Source organism: Marmota marmota, unplaced genomic scaffold (assembly GCF_001458135.2).
Source record: "Marmota marmota marmota unplaced genomic scaffold, marMar, whole genome shotgun sequence".
NCBI classification, from domain to species: domain Eukaryota; kingdom Metazoa; phylum Chordata; class Mammalia; order Rodentia; family Sciuridae; genus Marmota; species Marmota marmota.
Window position 1 is genome coordinate 3,131,289 of NW_026000224.1, and position 17,981 is coordinate 3,149,269.

The 17,981-nt window shown below is 50.6% G+C and overlaps 1 protein-coding gene across 2 annotated transcripts in view; it reads left to right on the plus strand.

Annotated features, from left to right (window-relative positions):
- Positions 1-17,981, plus strand: part of Csmd1 (CUB and Sushi multiple domains 1) — a 1,636,907-nt gene that overhangs the window by 1,330,822 nt on the left and 288,104 nt on the right. For both annotated transcript variants that reach the window (XM_048792812.1, XM_048792813.1), the window contains exons 19-22: positions 1,779-1,895; positions 2,857-3,072; positions 9,186-9,374; positions 16,650-16,819. In XM_048792812.1, the coding sequence (XP_048648769.1) occupies positions 1,779-1,895; positions 2,857-3,072; positions 9,186-9,374; positions 16,650-16,819 (692 nt within the window). The remainder of the gene's footprint in view (positions 1-1,778; positions 1,896-2,856; positions 3,073-9,185; positions 9,375-16,649; positions 16,820-17,981) is intronic.

A 17,981-nucleotide genomic window follows, 5' to 3' on the forward strand; every position in this document is an offset into this window, starting at 1 on the left:
CAGACTCACCCAGCAGTCGGATTTACCAGCTCCCTGGGCGTGCTGGGGCCCAGTCACGTGTCAGGGGGACTCGAGGACACAGAGCAGGAGCTGCAGGGAGAGGACAGCCTGGCTGTGCTCTGTGTGCTACACACGAGGCCTTGACGAGGAGACTCTGAGCTGAAGCATGAGGCCAGAGCAGGGCACTGCCAGGAGTCTCTCTCCATGGCTGCCGCTTGCCGCCTGTGCACGCCACACGGGGCCTCCACCATGGGAAAGCGCACCAGGTCTTGAGATTCGAGGGACACCACAGGAAAGAAGAAAAGCTCAGGCAAGCTGAGACACTCCCCCTTGAAGGTGCACACCCAGGGCTCATCTGGCTGAGTCCAGGTGTGGGATTGTTATCATCCAAAGTTCAAACTCCTGGAACTGTCGAGGCTGGTGCCGCGAGCGTTTAGTGTCTACTAAACACCAAGGATTGATTCACATGCGGCAGTAACTGCAGACACCTGCTGTGAGATGAGCCCTGTCACTGTTTCCATTTTCAGGCTGAGACATGGAAATCGCTGAGGGCAAATGACTCGCCAAGGGTCACCGATGTGGCAGGCAGCAGGGCCAAGAGTTTAGACTCCCACATCTGGGCTTCAGGCCTGGCACTCACATGCCCACTTTGTGAGGACATGCAGGAATTGTCCTTCCACGCCCAGTTTCTTCCCCTTACCTGGAGTTCCCCCAGGTCCATCTGTGCTGTCACGCATGGCAGGACTCGTCTTTCCTGTAGGTGAATTGCATCACCTTGTGTGGACACTGCATTGTGTGTGGACATCTTTATCCACTCACCTGCTGCCGAGCACCTGGGTCCTTTCCCTTTCTCGGTCCTTGTGAATTGAGCTGCTGTGGGCCTGGAAGGGCAGGTGTCTCTGTGACATCCTGACTTGGTTCCTCTGGGGGCACACCTGGTGCTGGGATGGCAGGGTCAGATGGCAGCTGGACATCTGTGTTTCTGTGTTCCCAGGAATCCCCACGCTGCTCTGCACAGCGGTTAGGAGTAGGGCCGTGGGTACTGGAGGCCACTCAGGGCGCGGCTGGACGGAGGACGAGCTTCCAGTGTTCCCTGGCACCGTCTCCCAACTCGGCTGACAGTGATCAGTTAGATATTTCAATGAGCTGATGGAAAGTTCTGAATGTTCCCAGCACAAGGCAATTCTAATGTGGGAGGAGATGGCCGTGCTGATCACCCTGATCTGACTGACACACGCTGGGAACGAGAGCTGAATTACCACGTTCCACCCCATGCGTGTGGACCCTACTCTGTGCTATGTGAGGATAAATATGGACAGTAAAATGTCTTTTTAAAAAGCCCACCTCCATGTCCTACTGACCCCATTACTACTTCTCTGCTGAAATCATTCTGCCTAATTTCCTTTTTCTTCCCTCAAAAATGGATGCCTGGTGTAGCTTGGACCTGGCATGTCTCTGCAAGGACACAGCTCAGGGAAGAGCTGCTGAGAACTCAGCGGCCCCAGGGCCCTGGTCTGTGCTTTCCCGTGGGCTACTGATGGCAGAGCCTCTTTGTCTTGGACCGTTGTCCAGGCTGTTTGCTGAGCTGCTGGGACACCTTCCTGGGAACTGGGTGGTGGGCGGGGGGGAATTTCCATGAAAATGAAGTTCAGGCTTTGTATGTTTTTCATGAATATGACAATAAATCCTGTTCCACGCCTCATGTAAATTCAATGTCATTTAGAACATCCAGCAGTTGCTGTGAACCACTGACACTCCAATCCTGTCTCCATTTCCAGCACTATGTGGAGGCTACATCCACGGGAAGAGTGGGACGGTCCTCTCTCCGGGGTTTCCAGATTTTTATCCTAACTCCTTGAACTGCACGTGGACCATCGAAGTCTCTCACGGCAAGGGTATGCCTGTCACGGTTTTCAGACCCACAGGACAAGGAGCAGGGCAGGAGCCTGGGTCAGAGAGGCGCTGCTGTGTGCACAGAAAGATAGGCAGCATCCTCATGCATATTGAAGGCTCCCATTTCCTTCTTTTAATAAGATTTTGGAAGAAAAATGGCCTTTAATCATTGAAGCTACAAGCAAACTTAATTCCTTGTTTTGCCTTTTATCAGATAAACTGGTAGATGCAGGTGAAGATAAAGTGGAAATCAGGCATAATCATCAGGAATAGAGGCACTGATTCAATAGAATATAAATTTGATTAAATAAAAGAAAATAGGCAATTATCTAAGTTCTAATTTATATTATTAACCTAGGGAAATTTTTGTACCTGGCTTGTGTTTTAAGTCTATCTAGAATTATCCCATCCCATACAAAACATTAATCCTCATAAAATCCAAAGACACCTTGCCAAATAGACACCCTTACTTTCATACTGAAGGTCAGTATGGTACAGACTAGGAAAAGGGCATTTTGTGCAGAAAAAATGTAGGTTAACAACATTGGGTTCATGGTAGGAATGTACTATGAATCTTTCTTTTTTGCATAAGTTTGCCATTTTTAAAAAAGTTGTTTAGAATTTTAGCCACTTTGACATTATGAAGACCTACATCCAGGTCTCCACCCACATCTCTCTGTACATCTATTCATCCACATCTTTATCTATACCTACATTGGTCTCTGGCTGCGCTTACATATTTGAACATTTGCTTGGGGTCTCCCTGTCCTTTCTTTCATTTCTAAACTACCTGATTTGATCCATGTTATCTCAAATTTCAAAGCTAGATTTTCATGTTAAGATATTTCAATATTTTGACTTAAACTTGATGTCCTATCCTTAAATGGTTTTCAGCCACAGTTAACTCTGCCGCCTGTCTCTCTGTCCTGTCTGGGCTCTGCCTCTCCCCTGTCCTCCCCCCAGGGGTCCAGTTGACCTTTCACACCTTCCACCTGGAGAGTTCCCACGACTACTTGCTTATCACAGAGGACGGGAGTTTCTTGGAGCCAGTGGCCCGGCTCACGGGGTCGGTGCTGCCTCACACCATCAAGGCCGGCCTGTTTGGGAACTTCACCGCCCAGCTTCGCTTCATATCCGACTTCTCTATTTCCTACGAGGGCTTCAACATCACATTTTCAGGTATCATGGTCCTTTCTACCTGCTTCTCTCTCCTGGCAATAATTGTGCCCTGTGGAGTGTGCACATGGGTGTCCAACTACAGCACATGGCCCTCAGTGAGGTATGGGAGGCTGGGCCTCCAGGGGGCAAGGTGCCAGGGCACACGGCCGGCACCAGAATGTCACCTTTTGTCTTCTTTATCTGAATGTTTATCCTTAACAACTACAAATAAAACTCTCCTGCAAAGCACTTCCTGCTCATTGCTCACGGTCCACTCTGTCAGCCTTGGAGAAGGCTCTGAGGTGGGAGGCAGGCTCAGGACCAGTTGTCCTCTGGTCCCGTAGCTGCTGTCCCAGCAGATGCAGTGCTGCATTGGAGCCCTGCCCCTGACGGACACCCCACACAGACACACAGGCTGCATGGCTTCAGGTTGTCCCAGCACAATCATTCACAGTGACAATGTTTCCAAAGTTCAGTAGCAGTTTCATTTTTAATCACAATGTATAGAAAATATTTGGGTGGGATTTGGGTTGTGTCAGACATTATTTGTATGTATGGGTGAGAGCGTTTAATTTGTGTAAGTTTTATGACGGAGATTTTTTTACAGATCAGATAAAACACTCACCAAGCATGTGCAAACACTGATCAAAGTGGGCAAGGTACACTTGGCCACGAGAACAGTGCTCCTTGAGCATGTGCTCATCAAGGTCACTGCAGTGGCCTCTCAGGTCCAGCCCACAGTCCCTGACAGAGAGGGAACTCTGGTACAGTCACCCGTGGGTGCAAGCTGTCGTATTGATCTGTGCTTACGGATGCCTGAAAATCCTGTGTCCACGCCGTTCTTCCCAGTTAAATGGAACGTGACTTTTATAAGATGGTCCCCGATCCCCCCAAATCACATGTGATTTCCTTTACTCTTAAGGTCCCAAAAATCCCTTAGTAAGTTTCAGTGGCACTTGTGAGTTGGTTGCTGCGGTATTGGGTATCCGCTTGTCCCCCGTACTCCACAGACCTCTTGACGGAAGGCCTCTGCTTGCTCCCAGTTCTGCCCTGCAGGGCTGATCACGTCCTACCTGTATTGAGAACTTGGCCGCCACCTGCCAAATGCTGCGGGGCGGTCATGCTCCATGGAGTGCAGTGCCGTCTTCAAAGGCTGCCCCAGGCCTTCCTCCAACCTGGACCATTGTCTCCTGTCTTCATCTGTCCCTACCATTTCCCTGCCTTGGGGGAGTTTCCAGAACTGGCTCCAAAACTTGGTTTGGAAATTCACTATAATCAGCAGTGATCATGAGACTGGCTCCTCTGTAGATCAAAGCCTTAAATCTTCTTAATGCTAACACCTAAATCCCCCTCTCCGTATCTTTCCCCCGCGTGGGACTCGATCAGTACCCCATGAGAACACCACTCCTTTCCTCCCGTCCTCGCACCTTGAGCCAACCTGAGCTGTGTGGACTTCTCCCTGGAGGGAGCAGGAGGTGGGGCCAGGCTGTGCCCCAGCCCTGGGGCCTCTCTTGGGTCCACGGGGTTTTCTCAGTTTCACCCCATCCATTTCTTAGTCTTTTGCCTTCAGCATGTGGCAGGCATGCGCCTTGCGATTAGTGCCCCCGTCTCTCTGTGCTGCAGTGAAGACCTGAGACAGGAAATCGATGGAGAACAGAATTCCGTCCTCACCGTGGTGGAGCCTGGGGTTCGCAGGTGCTGCATCACTGCGTGGAGGAAGGCAGCAGGGACAAAGCCTGCCCTCATATGGCCGACCGTGGAGAGCACGCCTGCCCCACCAGCCTGCCACAGTGGCTGAGTCCATCCACTTGGGCAGCCCATGACCTAATCCCCTCCACAAGGACCCAAGACCCGGTGCCCCATGCCAGGGTCAGGTTTCCAGGACGCGAAATTGGGGGGATGCATTCCAATCATAGAAGTTAGCGAGATTCAGGGTGTCAGTGGGAACCGCCTCTCCCATGACTCTAAGCAAGAATCAAGGAAGCAGCACCTGCCGGCCAGCGATCTCTGCTGGGTCTACGGAGCTCTGCAGGGGAGTTCAGGATACGCCTGGCTGCGGAAACCAAAGCCTCAGTCTGGACACCTGCGGTTCATTTATATGCCACGGAGGGAAAATGACAGGAAACTTACAGAAGTGGCCACCCCACCAGGACAGCCACACGGCAGGGTTTTAGAGCAAATCCCATTTCATGGGAAATAAGTTCCTGAGCGTCGCTAAAGACGCAATTTCATCTGGAAAGATTCTGCCTGGAAATGGGGTGGTGATCGCTCACAGGTGATGCTGAGACCATGGTGTCTGTTTTTCAAGTGACCACATAGGTAGCAGTTTCATTGCACAGAGGAAGGGCTGGCCCCTCGGGGGACTTCCCTGGGTGTGTGGGAAATGGCTCCCTGGGCTCTTCTGCTGTGACGCTTCCTCTCAGTGCAGTCGCTTTTCTTTCTAGAAGCTGCTTTCACACAGCAGTTCCCGGTGGAGTGTCCTGGCTGCTCCTGCAGAGGCTGATGGCAACACTGGGGAGTGAGGTGCCTCCGGAGATGCCCATGCCAAGCTGGGTGCCCCTGGCACTCGGGGTCAGGCCCCTGTCTGTGCACACTGGTGCCCGACCCGGCTCCCGCAGGTTCTGCTTCTAGAATGCCAACTCCCAGCTAATTCACACAGCTCACGGTCATTCTCCTCAAACCATGAGAGCGTGGCCACTTCCCAACGCTGCGTGCAGGTTCTCTCTTCGTGTGTCTCCTTCAGACCTCTGCAGGCCCCAGAGCCCGTTGTGGTCCTGGTTGCACAGGGCCTGCTCCCATCTCCCAGCGGCACAGCTCCTTCCCCCATGTCGTCCCAGTCCAGTTCCTGCTGTGCAGGGGACATCTGAGGCCACAGTCATGAAGACAAGCCTGGGTAGGTGTGGTGGGGGCAAGTTCACATAATGGTCCTCAGCCTCGGGCAAGAGCCCCATGCTCCTTCACCATAGCCCAGGTGGAGGGCAGCAGCAGGGCCAGCCAGGGAGGAGGTTGGGCCAGAGGACCCTCCTCACCAAGGACCGGCGCCTATGACAAGGACCCTTCTCCATCCGTGAAGGCAGAGCCCCCACAGCCTCCTCTCAAGTGCCTTCTCCTTACCACCGTGAGAATGGAGCACAGATTTCAACATGAGAACACATCACATCATGAAGTACAACTTGTGTATTCCTAACCTCATCTTTCTACGTGGCTGTCTCCCTCTCCCAGGAGATTTCAGAGGGGTGCTGCTCCCACTGCTGAACCATCAGTGCCCCACAGAGCGGAGCTCACTGCTCTGGAGATGTGTTTCTCCACTTGGCAAGTGCGGCTGAGCCGCTGGATGAAGCCTGGCGGGAGTCCAGGGCTGGAGACGAGAAGCCTGGATTCACTGGGGACCAAGGCACAGTGCAGAGCCTCCAGGGGCACAGAGAGCAATAAGCAGGTCCATGGGGACAGGAAAAAAGACACTGTCCTGAAGAGATTCCAGGGAGGGGCTCTGATACACTGGAAATGGACAGCCAGGACATGTGTGTGAGAAGGGACAACGTGGGGTGGGCTTCCTGGGGGGCTGCAGTGTTGGGAGGGGCCACAAGGGCACACAAGAAGGCCCCTACAGCCAGAGCCGTGAACTGAGAGGGAAGGGTGGGGCCAGGAGCCAGGTTGGCCTGCAGGACTCAGAAGCCACTGCGCCTTGATTCTGAACGTGCCCTGAAGGCTTCGCAAGGGTGAGAGCAGAGACTGACAGGTGGGCCCTCTACATACGGAGCCTCCTAAAGGAGCGCAGGCCTCAGTAGCATCTGTCAGGCCAGATGCAAGGCTCAGACCGGTGGTGATGCTGGAGAAGAACTGGTCAGATTGTGTGTGTGAACTGCAGGGAGGCTGGAGAGAAGAGGCTGGGTAAGTGACATGCAGTGTTACAAGGAAACCACAGAAGTGAAGCAGGTTTGGAGGAAATACGTAATTTTATTTTGGAAAAATTAAGGTATACTCCCAAAGGAGATTGTGGAGAGTCTTGAGTTGATAAGATAGGCTCAAATTAGGAAACGTGCCTGAAAGTCAGCAGTGTCAGCTGGTTTGAAGCCCAGGACCAGGACGCTGGGCAGGTATAAGGTGCAAAGAGACAGGCCCCGGGCCACAGCTGGGCTCAGCTCTCTGCTGTTGGAGGTGAGGATCCAAGTCTCCTATGGAAGATGGGGCCATGGGTCAGGAGGGCCATGGGTATTGTGGAAGCTGGGGAAGGAGATCTTTTAGAGAAGCAGAGATCACCCAGAGGTTCCCACACCCACTGAGAGGATGAGTACAGAGGGCTGGGGTGGGGCAGCTGTGGGTCACAGTGACGTTGTGGGAGCTGTGACAGATGGCAAAGGGGACACAGGACAGATGATGGGGATACAGGGAACATTCAGTCCTTCAAAGGTCTAGTGCTGAGAGTAGCCAGGAGCTGGCCTGGTGGCGTGTCACGAGCTGGCTTGTAGCATGTCTCCTGCTGAGGTGGCACTGCAGCCCACGCCTCTGAACCCGGGGAGTGAGCGGGAGCATGGCCACAGACAAAGGACGAACGCAGTTGGAGGGAAGATGGAATCCTGAGGGCCACGCGTTTTCCTTGTGCTAGATGAGGGATGAAAACAGTGCGAATGCACATCATGAAACTGCTTAGTGATCGACAGGAGCATCCTTCCATGACCCAACAGGGTGTAAAGCCGGCACCATCTAATCTCACGGTTCCGCACCAGGCTCTCTCTCCAGGCAGGTGGCTCTCCAAGGCCATCATCTACACTAATTAAACATACACAAGCCAAGAACCCCAGCAGAGCGATGTTTCTTTGCATAATATAATAGTCTATCGCAAAGTAATACCAAATCACTCTCTCATTCCGGGAGACTTTTCAGTGGGTTGGAAAGAAACTGCGTGAAAGGTCACATCTGAATGGAGAAGGTGTAGTACATCTCACATAGAAGGAGGACCTCAGCAAGACGGGAGGTGAAGTTCCCCAGACGGCACCATCTTAGTGTTTCCTAAGTATTGGATCATTATGTTTTGTACGTGATAGTTTTTCAATAGGTATTTATTGAGTGCAATTTCAGGATATCATTTATATCTTTCTTCCTGGGTTGCACTAAAATAAGGTCAAATTAGTTACATTTTAAGAATGGCCAGAGTAGTCTGAACACAGGCATTACGGGAGGTTTTCACCCAAAGGCAGAGCAGGACAAAGACTATCTGACAGCCCCACGGAAGACCAGCAGGCTCAGGGAGGAGGAGAAGGAGCGTGGGAAGAGCACCCCACGCCCCTGGACGGGGTTGCGGCATCAGTCCAGCAATGACATGCCAACAAGCAACCAGACAAGTGGTAAAAGTGAAAAAGACTCAGATTTGAAAAATATGGAGAACGCTGATGAAGGGTTGCTCTCGGCGTCTCATACTGAGGCACAGCAGGAAGCTCCATCCAGGCTCCTGTCCATACTCTGTCTGACTTACAGTTAGTGAAAACCCAGACTTCACAACAGACCCAGGGATCAGCATCAACCAGAGCACCTCGCCCATGTACCGAGGTCTGGAGGGGTGGGGAAGGGCTGTTGTCAACACCACTATCTTGAAAACTCCCCCTCAGGGCACAGCAACGTGCCAGCATAAGGACTTTTAGAAAACTGTGTCAGCATTTTCTTCTTGGGTGGTTTATAGAAATTTCTAGTTTATAGAATATTTTCTATTCATTCCTGGGTCAGGTTGAGAGGTGAAATGGGCCACGGGAGCTTTCCTCAACCCACGCTGCACATGGCTTTTCTCTTGCGCTCTGTGTCTCGTTGGTTGCAAAGCGCCTTTAAAAGCAGCGCGGAAACTGATGTCGGCAGAAGTATCAGTCAAATCGCCCCACACTCTCCAAGGGGCGCCTCCGAAGCGGGTCATTTCACTTTACAGTGCTGCGTGTCTGAATTTTAAAAATATTAGTATTCACACCACTTGTCAAAGGAGAGCTCCCAATGCAAGGGACAGAAACCCCCCGGAGCACAGCGGAGCTTGGGAACAGCTGCCTGTTTTCATATTTTTAACAAGACCTCTTTCAATTCTGGCTGAGTTGTTAGGTCCCCGTGTGGCATGGACCAACCCCACATGCTCACTCTCTCTCCTCCTGTCTCAGAGTATGACCTGGAGCCGTGTGACGACCCTGGAGTCCCTGCCTTCAGCCGCAGAATCGGGTTCCACTTTGGCGTGGGGGACTCGCTGACCTTCTCCTGCTTCCCGGGATACCGCTTAGAAGGTGCCACCAAGCTTGCCTGCCTGGGTGGGGGCCGCCGTGTGTGGAGTGCACCTCTGCCAAGGTGTGTGGGTAGGTGGTCACACGCTTTCATTTCATTCATCTGTGGGGACAGGGCTCCGCCCAGCCAGGAAGCAGAGTGGGGTGGACAGGGAGGTGCGGGCCCAGGCTGGACCCAGCCCACACTGTGGAGTTGTCTTGTGAAGGGTGTCCCTTTCAGCTCTAAAATTTACGACTGAACAAGAGTGAACGTAATCATCTGTCAAGCATATTTATGGAGGGAAAGTACAGGTACATGTGTATACAAGTAATCTGGGAAATAATAATAAGGTAGACGCCCAGGTGGAATAGAGGGGCCTCTGGTAACACACTGGTTGGAAGTGACACTCTCCTGGCAGAGCAGTGATGACCATCTGGAACAGCACCCTGGCCTCCTGTCCGCTGAGCCTCTGACGTGGGCCTGCTGTGGACTGTCAGGTGGCCCCAGGCTAGAGAGGGCAGGACTCGAGGAGTTTCCCTGTCAGTACTTGGAGACACGTCCTGGGCTCTTGCTGGGTGGGAGTGCTGGTCGGAGGTGGAGTTCAGGGGTGGCTGGCTCTATGCTGCTCTGAGGGCCTGGAGGGACCCCTTGACCCCTGGCTGCAGGAAGGTGCTGACCATGGCCAGGAGGCCCATCGCCAGCTCGGGCAGAGGTCTGCACTGGCCTCAGCCATGCTGGGCACATGGTGGGTTTTGCCTCCTGCTCCTTTAACTTAGAGAAAAAGGCCTAGAAGCAGAGGTGGGTGAGAGATCACCCTGGTGTTGTGCTTTCGGAGTCCGTGAGGACTAATCTCACCAGCCGACATTCCGGGGCAGCCGGGGTCACCCTGGGAATAAGATCTGGCTACACACAGGAAGGTCTAGCATGTCAACGCGTCATCCCCAGGTTCCTCATGGCCCCCGTCTCTCCAACCCTCAGCGTGACTTAGGAACACCGTGTGAGTCAACCACCAGGCAGTGTTTCAGGTTTCCATCCAGCGGCAGCCGTCAGGCAGGTTCAGGAACCCACTTACACCACCTCCCCCTCATGCCAGGCCACCCAGTCCGCAAAGTCCTCCAGGCCACCCTCTCCTGAGAGCAGAGTTCCCACTTTGGTTGTGACTTTCATTTGAGAACTGGAGGCAGGTTTTGAAAACTGTCTTTGAAAGAAGCACAGCCTGTGCGAATGATCTGAGTGTTACCAGAGTTGCCCGGACCCCGATCCCCAGGTGAGACAGGCCTGCCAGAGACAGACGGAGGCCCAGGAAACGACCCTCCCTCAGTGAGATCCTGCAAGCTTCCGAACACGTGGCGCTCGCTGGTCTGCGGTCACCCTGTCCATTGCTGTCATCCTGCTTTATCTAGATTCATTACCTTGCACTGCCTTTCTTGTTATTCTGCCTGTTACACTGTTGTCTAGAATATTCCACAATATCTAGACCTGGAATAGCAGCAACGGGTCCTTAGCGCTTCCTGGAGGGCAGGCATGAGTATTTTATTTAATCTGTATGCAGTGAGCAGGTCTATGGTCATTCTGTCTTAAATATGGGAATTCTAGGACACAAAGAATCTGAGAACTTCACCCAAGGGCGCAGAGCTCCTAAGGTGCTGTGAAGCTGGGTCCTGCTTTTAACCACCACCCACATATGGGACCTAAGTTGGCTCTGACCCTATAAACCCTCTTGATTTTTCCTCCCAGCCCACCTGGCCAAGATACCTTTAAGTAGAGGTGCTGTTGATAGCCTCAAAACACACCAGCTGGCACAGTGGGTGTGTCCCTCCTCCTCCCCCACTGCCTACCCCTCTTCATTCCTGGTTCTGAAGGACCCCACCTGTGCCCAGCTCTCAGGTCATGCTCACCCAAGTCACAGTGTCCAGGCCCAGTGTACTCTCCTGCTCCTCTCCTGGGCTGGGCCTCTGGCTGCTGGATGGAGCCCACCAGCCCTGGAAACACAGGCTGTCCACTCTGGACAGAAGGCACTGTCCACATCCAAGACCTCAACCCATTTGTCCCTCAGCAGAACCTGGTGAATCACCCTACCCCACACCCTGGGCACTGTTCTCAACCCTGCAACACAGGGTCCTCCGTTCACTGGAGGGGCCAGACGCCCAGGTCCCCCAGGGCTCCCACTCAGCATGCTTCTGCTGGAACTGAGTCCCCCACCACAGAGCCCTGGCTCTCCTTCCTACCCCGTGCCTGTCTCCAAGCACCCCTACATGGAGGGCTGGCCCCTCCCTTCAGGACGAGGACTCCTGTCCTCCGAGTGCACCCCACTACCCCTCTACCCACTTTTGAACTGTGGAGAAGCAGTCTTCCGTCTTCCCTGGGAGCTGCCTGTGCCATCAAAGCTGCCTTGTGTCTTGGTCTTCCCCAGGCTGAGAGCTGCTTTCAGGTGAGCCACCTCACCCTGAGACCACCTATTCACCCAAGGAACCAGGTGACCTCCCTTAAAGCTTCTCTTTAGATCTAGAAAACTTGATTCAGCAATATTCTGTGTTCCTTTAAAATTATGAAATAGCCATGATTTGTCCATGACCAAAATTTGCAAGTCCACCCAAGAGATGGCAGGTGGCCTTAGGATGTTGACCGAGTCGTGAGCACCCCCTCATTTTCCTAATCCACAGGTTCTCACTACACTTCCTGGATAACACCTGAGCCACCCTTTCCCTCTTTTCCAGTTCACTCCTAAATGGAGGAGAAGTCTTCTTTTCATTTGCATTTACTCCTCTTGGGCTTTTTCTATCTAATTATTTGTTTATGATGATGTATCTCATATACCCCATGCTGTTCATCTCCTCTAGATGTGCTCAAGATCTCTCTTGTGGCACCTCTGAGCGTTTAATTACCCAAGTACCATTCAAGATTGCTTTAGCTGCAAGGCAGAGAAAGCTGTCCTAAATGATTTATGTCAAAATGAAGGATTGTTGGTGACGTGAGTACATGTCCACAGTAGGTGCACCTTCAGAGAAGGTTTGGTCCAGGGTTCAACCTGGTCAGTAAGGACCTGGCTGGTGTCTCAGCACTTCTGTCTCACCAACGTGGATACAGCAGCAGACATCCCCTGCCATCTGACACAGCTGCTCAGGCAAGCTCCGTGTCAGGCCATGGAGCACATACCCCACCATCAGGTTGCCCAGGGGAAACAAGCTACAGAAGACCATTTCGGGGCAAGTCCTGGATCTCCTCTCCCATTCCTGTTCTCCATGCCTCACTGTGGCCAGAGACTTTTGAGTGGCTGAGGGCCTTTAGGAGCATGACTGCATGACTGTTTGATAATAACAAAAATGCCTATTCTGTGACATTTCAGATACTTTGTGGCATCTTGGTTGGAAAGCAGGGCAAAAGATAGAGAATAGATTTAAGGAAGATAAGTGTCCCCAGGAAATCTCCATTATGATTCTCACAGTCCCCAGAGCATGGCAGCCCAGCATTACAGTGGACAGCACTGAGATGCACTGGAGGGAAGTTTTACCTCCAGTGTGAGGCTGATCTGGCCCCAGGCTGGGTGTGCATGGCAGGACCCAGTCACACTGACTGACGGCACCACCACAGCCTGTCAGCCTGCACTGTGGCCAGTGGGTGGCCCAGCTGGGCACCTATGGGGAGGCTGGGTGTGCTCCCACCTGAGAAGTGTTTGCAGGCTTATCAGAACAGCCCCATGCAAGCTGAGGTGGGTCCATTTGCCTCCGGGACTTGGCTTCAGTTCCCTAGACACAGAGTGTTCCCAGGTAGGGGGTCTTAAAGCTGTGCACCCACATCTGAATAAAGCACCAGGTGAGGACCTGACGAGGCAGTTCTTCAAGATGTGCGTGAGATGGGAGATGGCCTCTCGCGGAGTCAGTCTGTTAAACTCTGTTGATTGGAGAACGGAGTCTGTCAGCAGAACAGACACCAAGCTGCGGACCCTTAGCTACCCTAATGGGTCACAGGCATTTCAGAGGCAGAGTGTATAGTGACTTCAAGTTTCTTTGAACCCTAAAAAGCATTTGGCTTTAATACATTTGACCAATTCTATTTAAACATTATTTTCCTTTGACAATGAGTCCATAGTTTCTGTAAATAAATTCTTGATTCAAAAATTTGAAACAAAATTAAAAATTAGAACTTTAATTGCTGCTGATTCTTAAGAGCTAATCCAATAATAGGATTAATTAAAGAGTAAATATGCATAGGACAATAAATGGGTCAAATGTAATGCCATTTTACATCTTCTCTGAGTAAATGTAGGACTCTGTGTTTTAAATGATTCTCACTTCCTCTGTCGTGGGCAAGGTTTGCTGATTGGCCATTTTCTATTTCTGTGCTTCCAAAGCACACACCCTTGCAGAGTGAACCGAACCCACTCTCCCGGCAACCTCACAGCCTTCTCAAGAGCCCCTCACAGTTTCCAGGAGGCCTTGAGGCCACAGGACTCACCTGTGTTCCCTGAGGCCAGCGCTGTGTCTGAAGGGAGCTGGGGCGAGGCGCAGGTGGGCAGCGCAGACTGCACAGGTGGGCGTGTCCTGCAGCAGTGGGCGTGGCCTTTCTCACTGTGGAGGATTAGCTAAGCCACAGGGATCCTGGGCCTGGCAATGTCTCTGTGAACAATGCTTGTTGATCCAGGCCCAGGGGTGTGCTTGTCACCGCAGCCCAAGAGGAAGAGGAAGGACATTGGTGTCACAGGTTATCGCCTTTGTACACAAAAATTCAAGGGAAAAAAAAATCAATTGACTCCTTTCTATCATGGTTAATTTAGTTATAATTAGTTTCATTCCAAAACTCTCCATAACAATTCAATTTTAATTAAAATTTCAGTGGATTCTTTATAATACAGCAAATGATTCATATCAAGAAAATTTGTATCCATTTACCTTAAAGTAATATTAAATGGATTATTGAAAAATGTAAAAAGTGAATCATTTAATTGCTCTGGTAATGAAGAATTACACTGGATCCCTTGAGTCAAGTTCAAAGAATTTTTGACTTTTTGATCCCTTAAATCTTACAGTTTTTCTGAGCACCTGCCTTTGAGCCTAAGTGCCTGGCTTCCTCTGGTTATCTCCTCCAGTGTAGGCCCAGGTTTAGTGAACTTCTCTTGGGCTCTTAGACACATCTTGGTTCTTTCTGCCCAGGAATAATGATATCCATGCAGATGTGTTGTCATGTGTAAGTTAGGTTCAAAGAGTCGTCATTGCCTATTTACTGATAAATCTCCATCGTGCCTCAGATTGTGAGAAATACCTGCTCAGATGCAGCAGATTTGCTTTCTGAGGTGAGTCTGCAGTGAGACGTGGGGGCTCAGAAGGCTGGCTTATTGCTCCTGTCTTCTCTTCCCACAAGCTGAAGCAACATTGTCTCCAGAGTGGTATCAGTCACAAGCGGGCAGTTAATTTTGCAGTTATTATTTTGCATAGTGTAGACTTAGTTACTACCATTTGTTATTTATTTTCTTTAAAAGAGCCTCCAAATCTAAATGCCAACAAAAAGATGTACAGAATTACTTCCTTGGGTTTGATTTCATGTTCTTCCATGGCTTACAGTGCTCAATTCTTCTTTCTTGCCCTTTCTTCTTGGAATATTATGAAAAATGATTATATGTTGATGACTAACACAAGCTTCAGCTTACTGGTGACCTGTTTCAACTAAATGTCCTTAATAACATACTCTTCTAGAAAATTTAACCTACCAATATTCATTTCATCATTATAAATTGGGAGCATTATTGTGAACAATTTGATATAAAATGTGTTCAGCATCATTCAGGCTATGAAGAGTGTCATTCTCTTCCTGAGCCCTTACTGTTTGTACCTCTCAAGTCTACGTTCACCTTGTGACCTTGGGAAAGAGCCTTGATTTGTGAATCATTGCATGCCTTAGTTTCCTCATCTACAAGTGAGGCTTAGTGATCTGTCACATAGGACCACTGGGAGAACTATGAGTGAATGTAGAGAACTTAGAAAATTTGTGCTAGCAAACACCATTTATTTTAGTTTATGCCTCAGCCTCGTTGTGATGGCTTGAACCTACTTTAAAACTTTTCAGACACTCACAAATCTGTAAAACATTTCTCCGTGTGGCAAGTTTGCTAAGAAGCAAAACAATAGAATAAAAATCTCTGGTAGTGTGGAGGGAAGGGTAGTTGGGCCAGCCACCACTAGCCAAGGGAACTAAACCTGCCTAGGAGAATACAGACACCACAGCTGGTGACAGGGAGCCCCAGGTCCCAGGAGAAAGCTCTTCCTCTGCAGCGGTGCCTGTGGCACTCACAGATGGCCTGGACCTGGGGGGCTTGGCTTGGCTTGGCTTGCTCCGAAAGGCTGCATAGGGCCATCTCCCACAGCTGCTCAGGCAGCAGAGAGGCAGAGCTCTTGGGTGGGAGCCCCGTGGCTACTCGATTGCCCCTCATCCCTCCAAGGCTCCCTCCATCCTCTTGGTCTCATGCAGCGGAGGGGGAAGATGGAGAGCAGCTCTTGAAGACCAGGTCCTCATCACCCCACCCACCCTGCTGGAGGCTCATGGCTGGTAAAGTCTTTGATACCGAAGCCCAGGGGTCTGTCACACACACGTGCACATGTGTGTCTGTGTGCGTAGTGACTTCATTTCACCCTGTTTTTTTCATGGAATTTTAGAGCTGAAGGCGTTCTTAACTGACACCGTTCACAGTCATAGATGAGAAAACAGATGCTGAGGGTTTGTGACTTTCCATGATCAACAGAAACTAGGGTTTTATTATTGTCGATTTGCCGTGGTTCAAGGAAGTTTGTTTTGTGTGAATTTGGAGTTGAAAGTCAACAGCCCTGTTCTTCCATCAGGAAAAGGGGAAAGAGCATAGTGATTGCCACGGGATGGTCTCCATCCTGAGATGGCGTGGACGGGACAGTGCTGTGGCCCATCAGAAGGCTCTGCTGCTTTCTGTGACATTAGACCTCCTTAACTGCGCTGCTTGATGCCAGGAAGTTCAAGAGCAGGAAAGCATGCTGGTCTCACAATAGGATCGGCACGTGGAGATGACCGGGCATTTCATGAGGGGGAAACAGGTGGGCAGAGGGGACCAGGCCTAGATGTGGCCAGGGAGCTCTTCATAGGGTGGTGAGCTGCATCCATAGAGGAAGGCCGTTCTATTACAATAACCAAGAAACTATTGAAAAGGGGGGAATGGGATGTCTTTTCTGCCCCGTGATTAAGCTGTAAAAGTAAGCCACTACTCTGTTTTTATAATTTAAAAAAAGGCATAGATGAGGGACATGCATTGGTAGAAGAGAGGGTGATCATAATGTTGGAATTTTTAATCTATTAAAATCAGTAATTCCACTTTTGAATCCTCTTTTTTAATGTCCTATTTATTTTAGCTGAATGTGGAGCAAGTGTGAAAGGAAATGAAGGAACATTACTGTCTCCAAATTTCCCATCCAATTATGATAATAACCATGAGTGTATCTATAAAATAGAGACGGAAGCTGGCAGGGGGATCCGCCTCAGAGCGCGGAGCTTCCAGCTGTTGGAAGGAGATACGCTAAAGGTAAGCCCGAGCTGGTGCATCTGTTTACCACCTGCCTGCCTCCCTACCATCCATCCGTCTATCACCTGTCTACCCACCTGTCCATCACCCATCCACCAGTCCATTATCCTTCATCACCCTCTTCCTTCCTATGTGTCCATCCTCTATCCTTCTCTCCATCTATGTATCCATCTATTCTCATATCGACCTCCATGGGTATATATTGATCTACCTCCATATACACATAATTTGTTTCCATTTATTTATGCAGTTGCTTTGATGAAGTAGAGTGTGGTGTCATTTTGTAGAGTCTGTGTGGATTTAGAAATCACTTTGTCTATGATCCTAGATCCAACTAACATTGATAAGTAGTATGTTGTGGGAAAATTATTTGGTATGCATGGCCTTTGCTCTCTATGTGTAAGACCCTGCAACAGTACAATCTTTTTGGCTGTTTTGAAGACTAAATAATTTAACATATGATGTTTGGGACATCATGCCCGGCACACAAGGAAATCATTCAAACCTGCGGGACCCCAGGCCAACCCTTTCTCCAGGTGTTCTTTATTATGAATGTGGCTGTCACGTTTGGAGCTGGAGGATTCTGGTGTGTTGATGGGGACAAGCCCAGCTACTCTCGTGGTCAACCAGGGAGTCGCTGGGTTGGACCATGACCATTGCACCACGGGCAGCAGGCTCCCAGCTCTGCCATGATTCCTACAACTTCATCTCCAGCTGGAATCACCTTCCATTTCTAAGGCTTCTGGCATAGACCTCACCTACCCTGTAACTCTTTCAGGAAAGTGGGGCCTTTGCAAAGCCCGGGAACAGGATGGTGGGCATTTGCAGACCCAGGACGATGAAAGAGACAGGCTTTGAGCAATGAAGGCCAATGTTGTAAGTCATCTGGCCCAGCCAGCTTCTCCTCGTGGGGAGAGACGGGCAGCTGGACCACACCAAAGCTGATGCCTGGAAAGGGAGGGCCACTTGCTCATTTCCCTTCTAAAGTGGGTTTCAGTTATATTTGCAGCTACATGGTTGCACACAGAGACACCTCTCTAGTTCAACAGATTCAGATCACTTGAAGCTCTAAGAAATTGGCTGCTCTGGTTGGCTGTGGCTTTGTTCAGGGTGATCTGACCCTCTTGACCTCGTGGGCAGTGATGTGCAGGGTCAGAGCAGC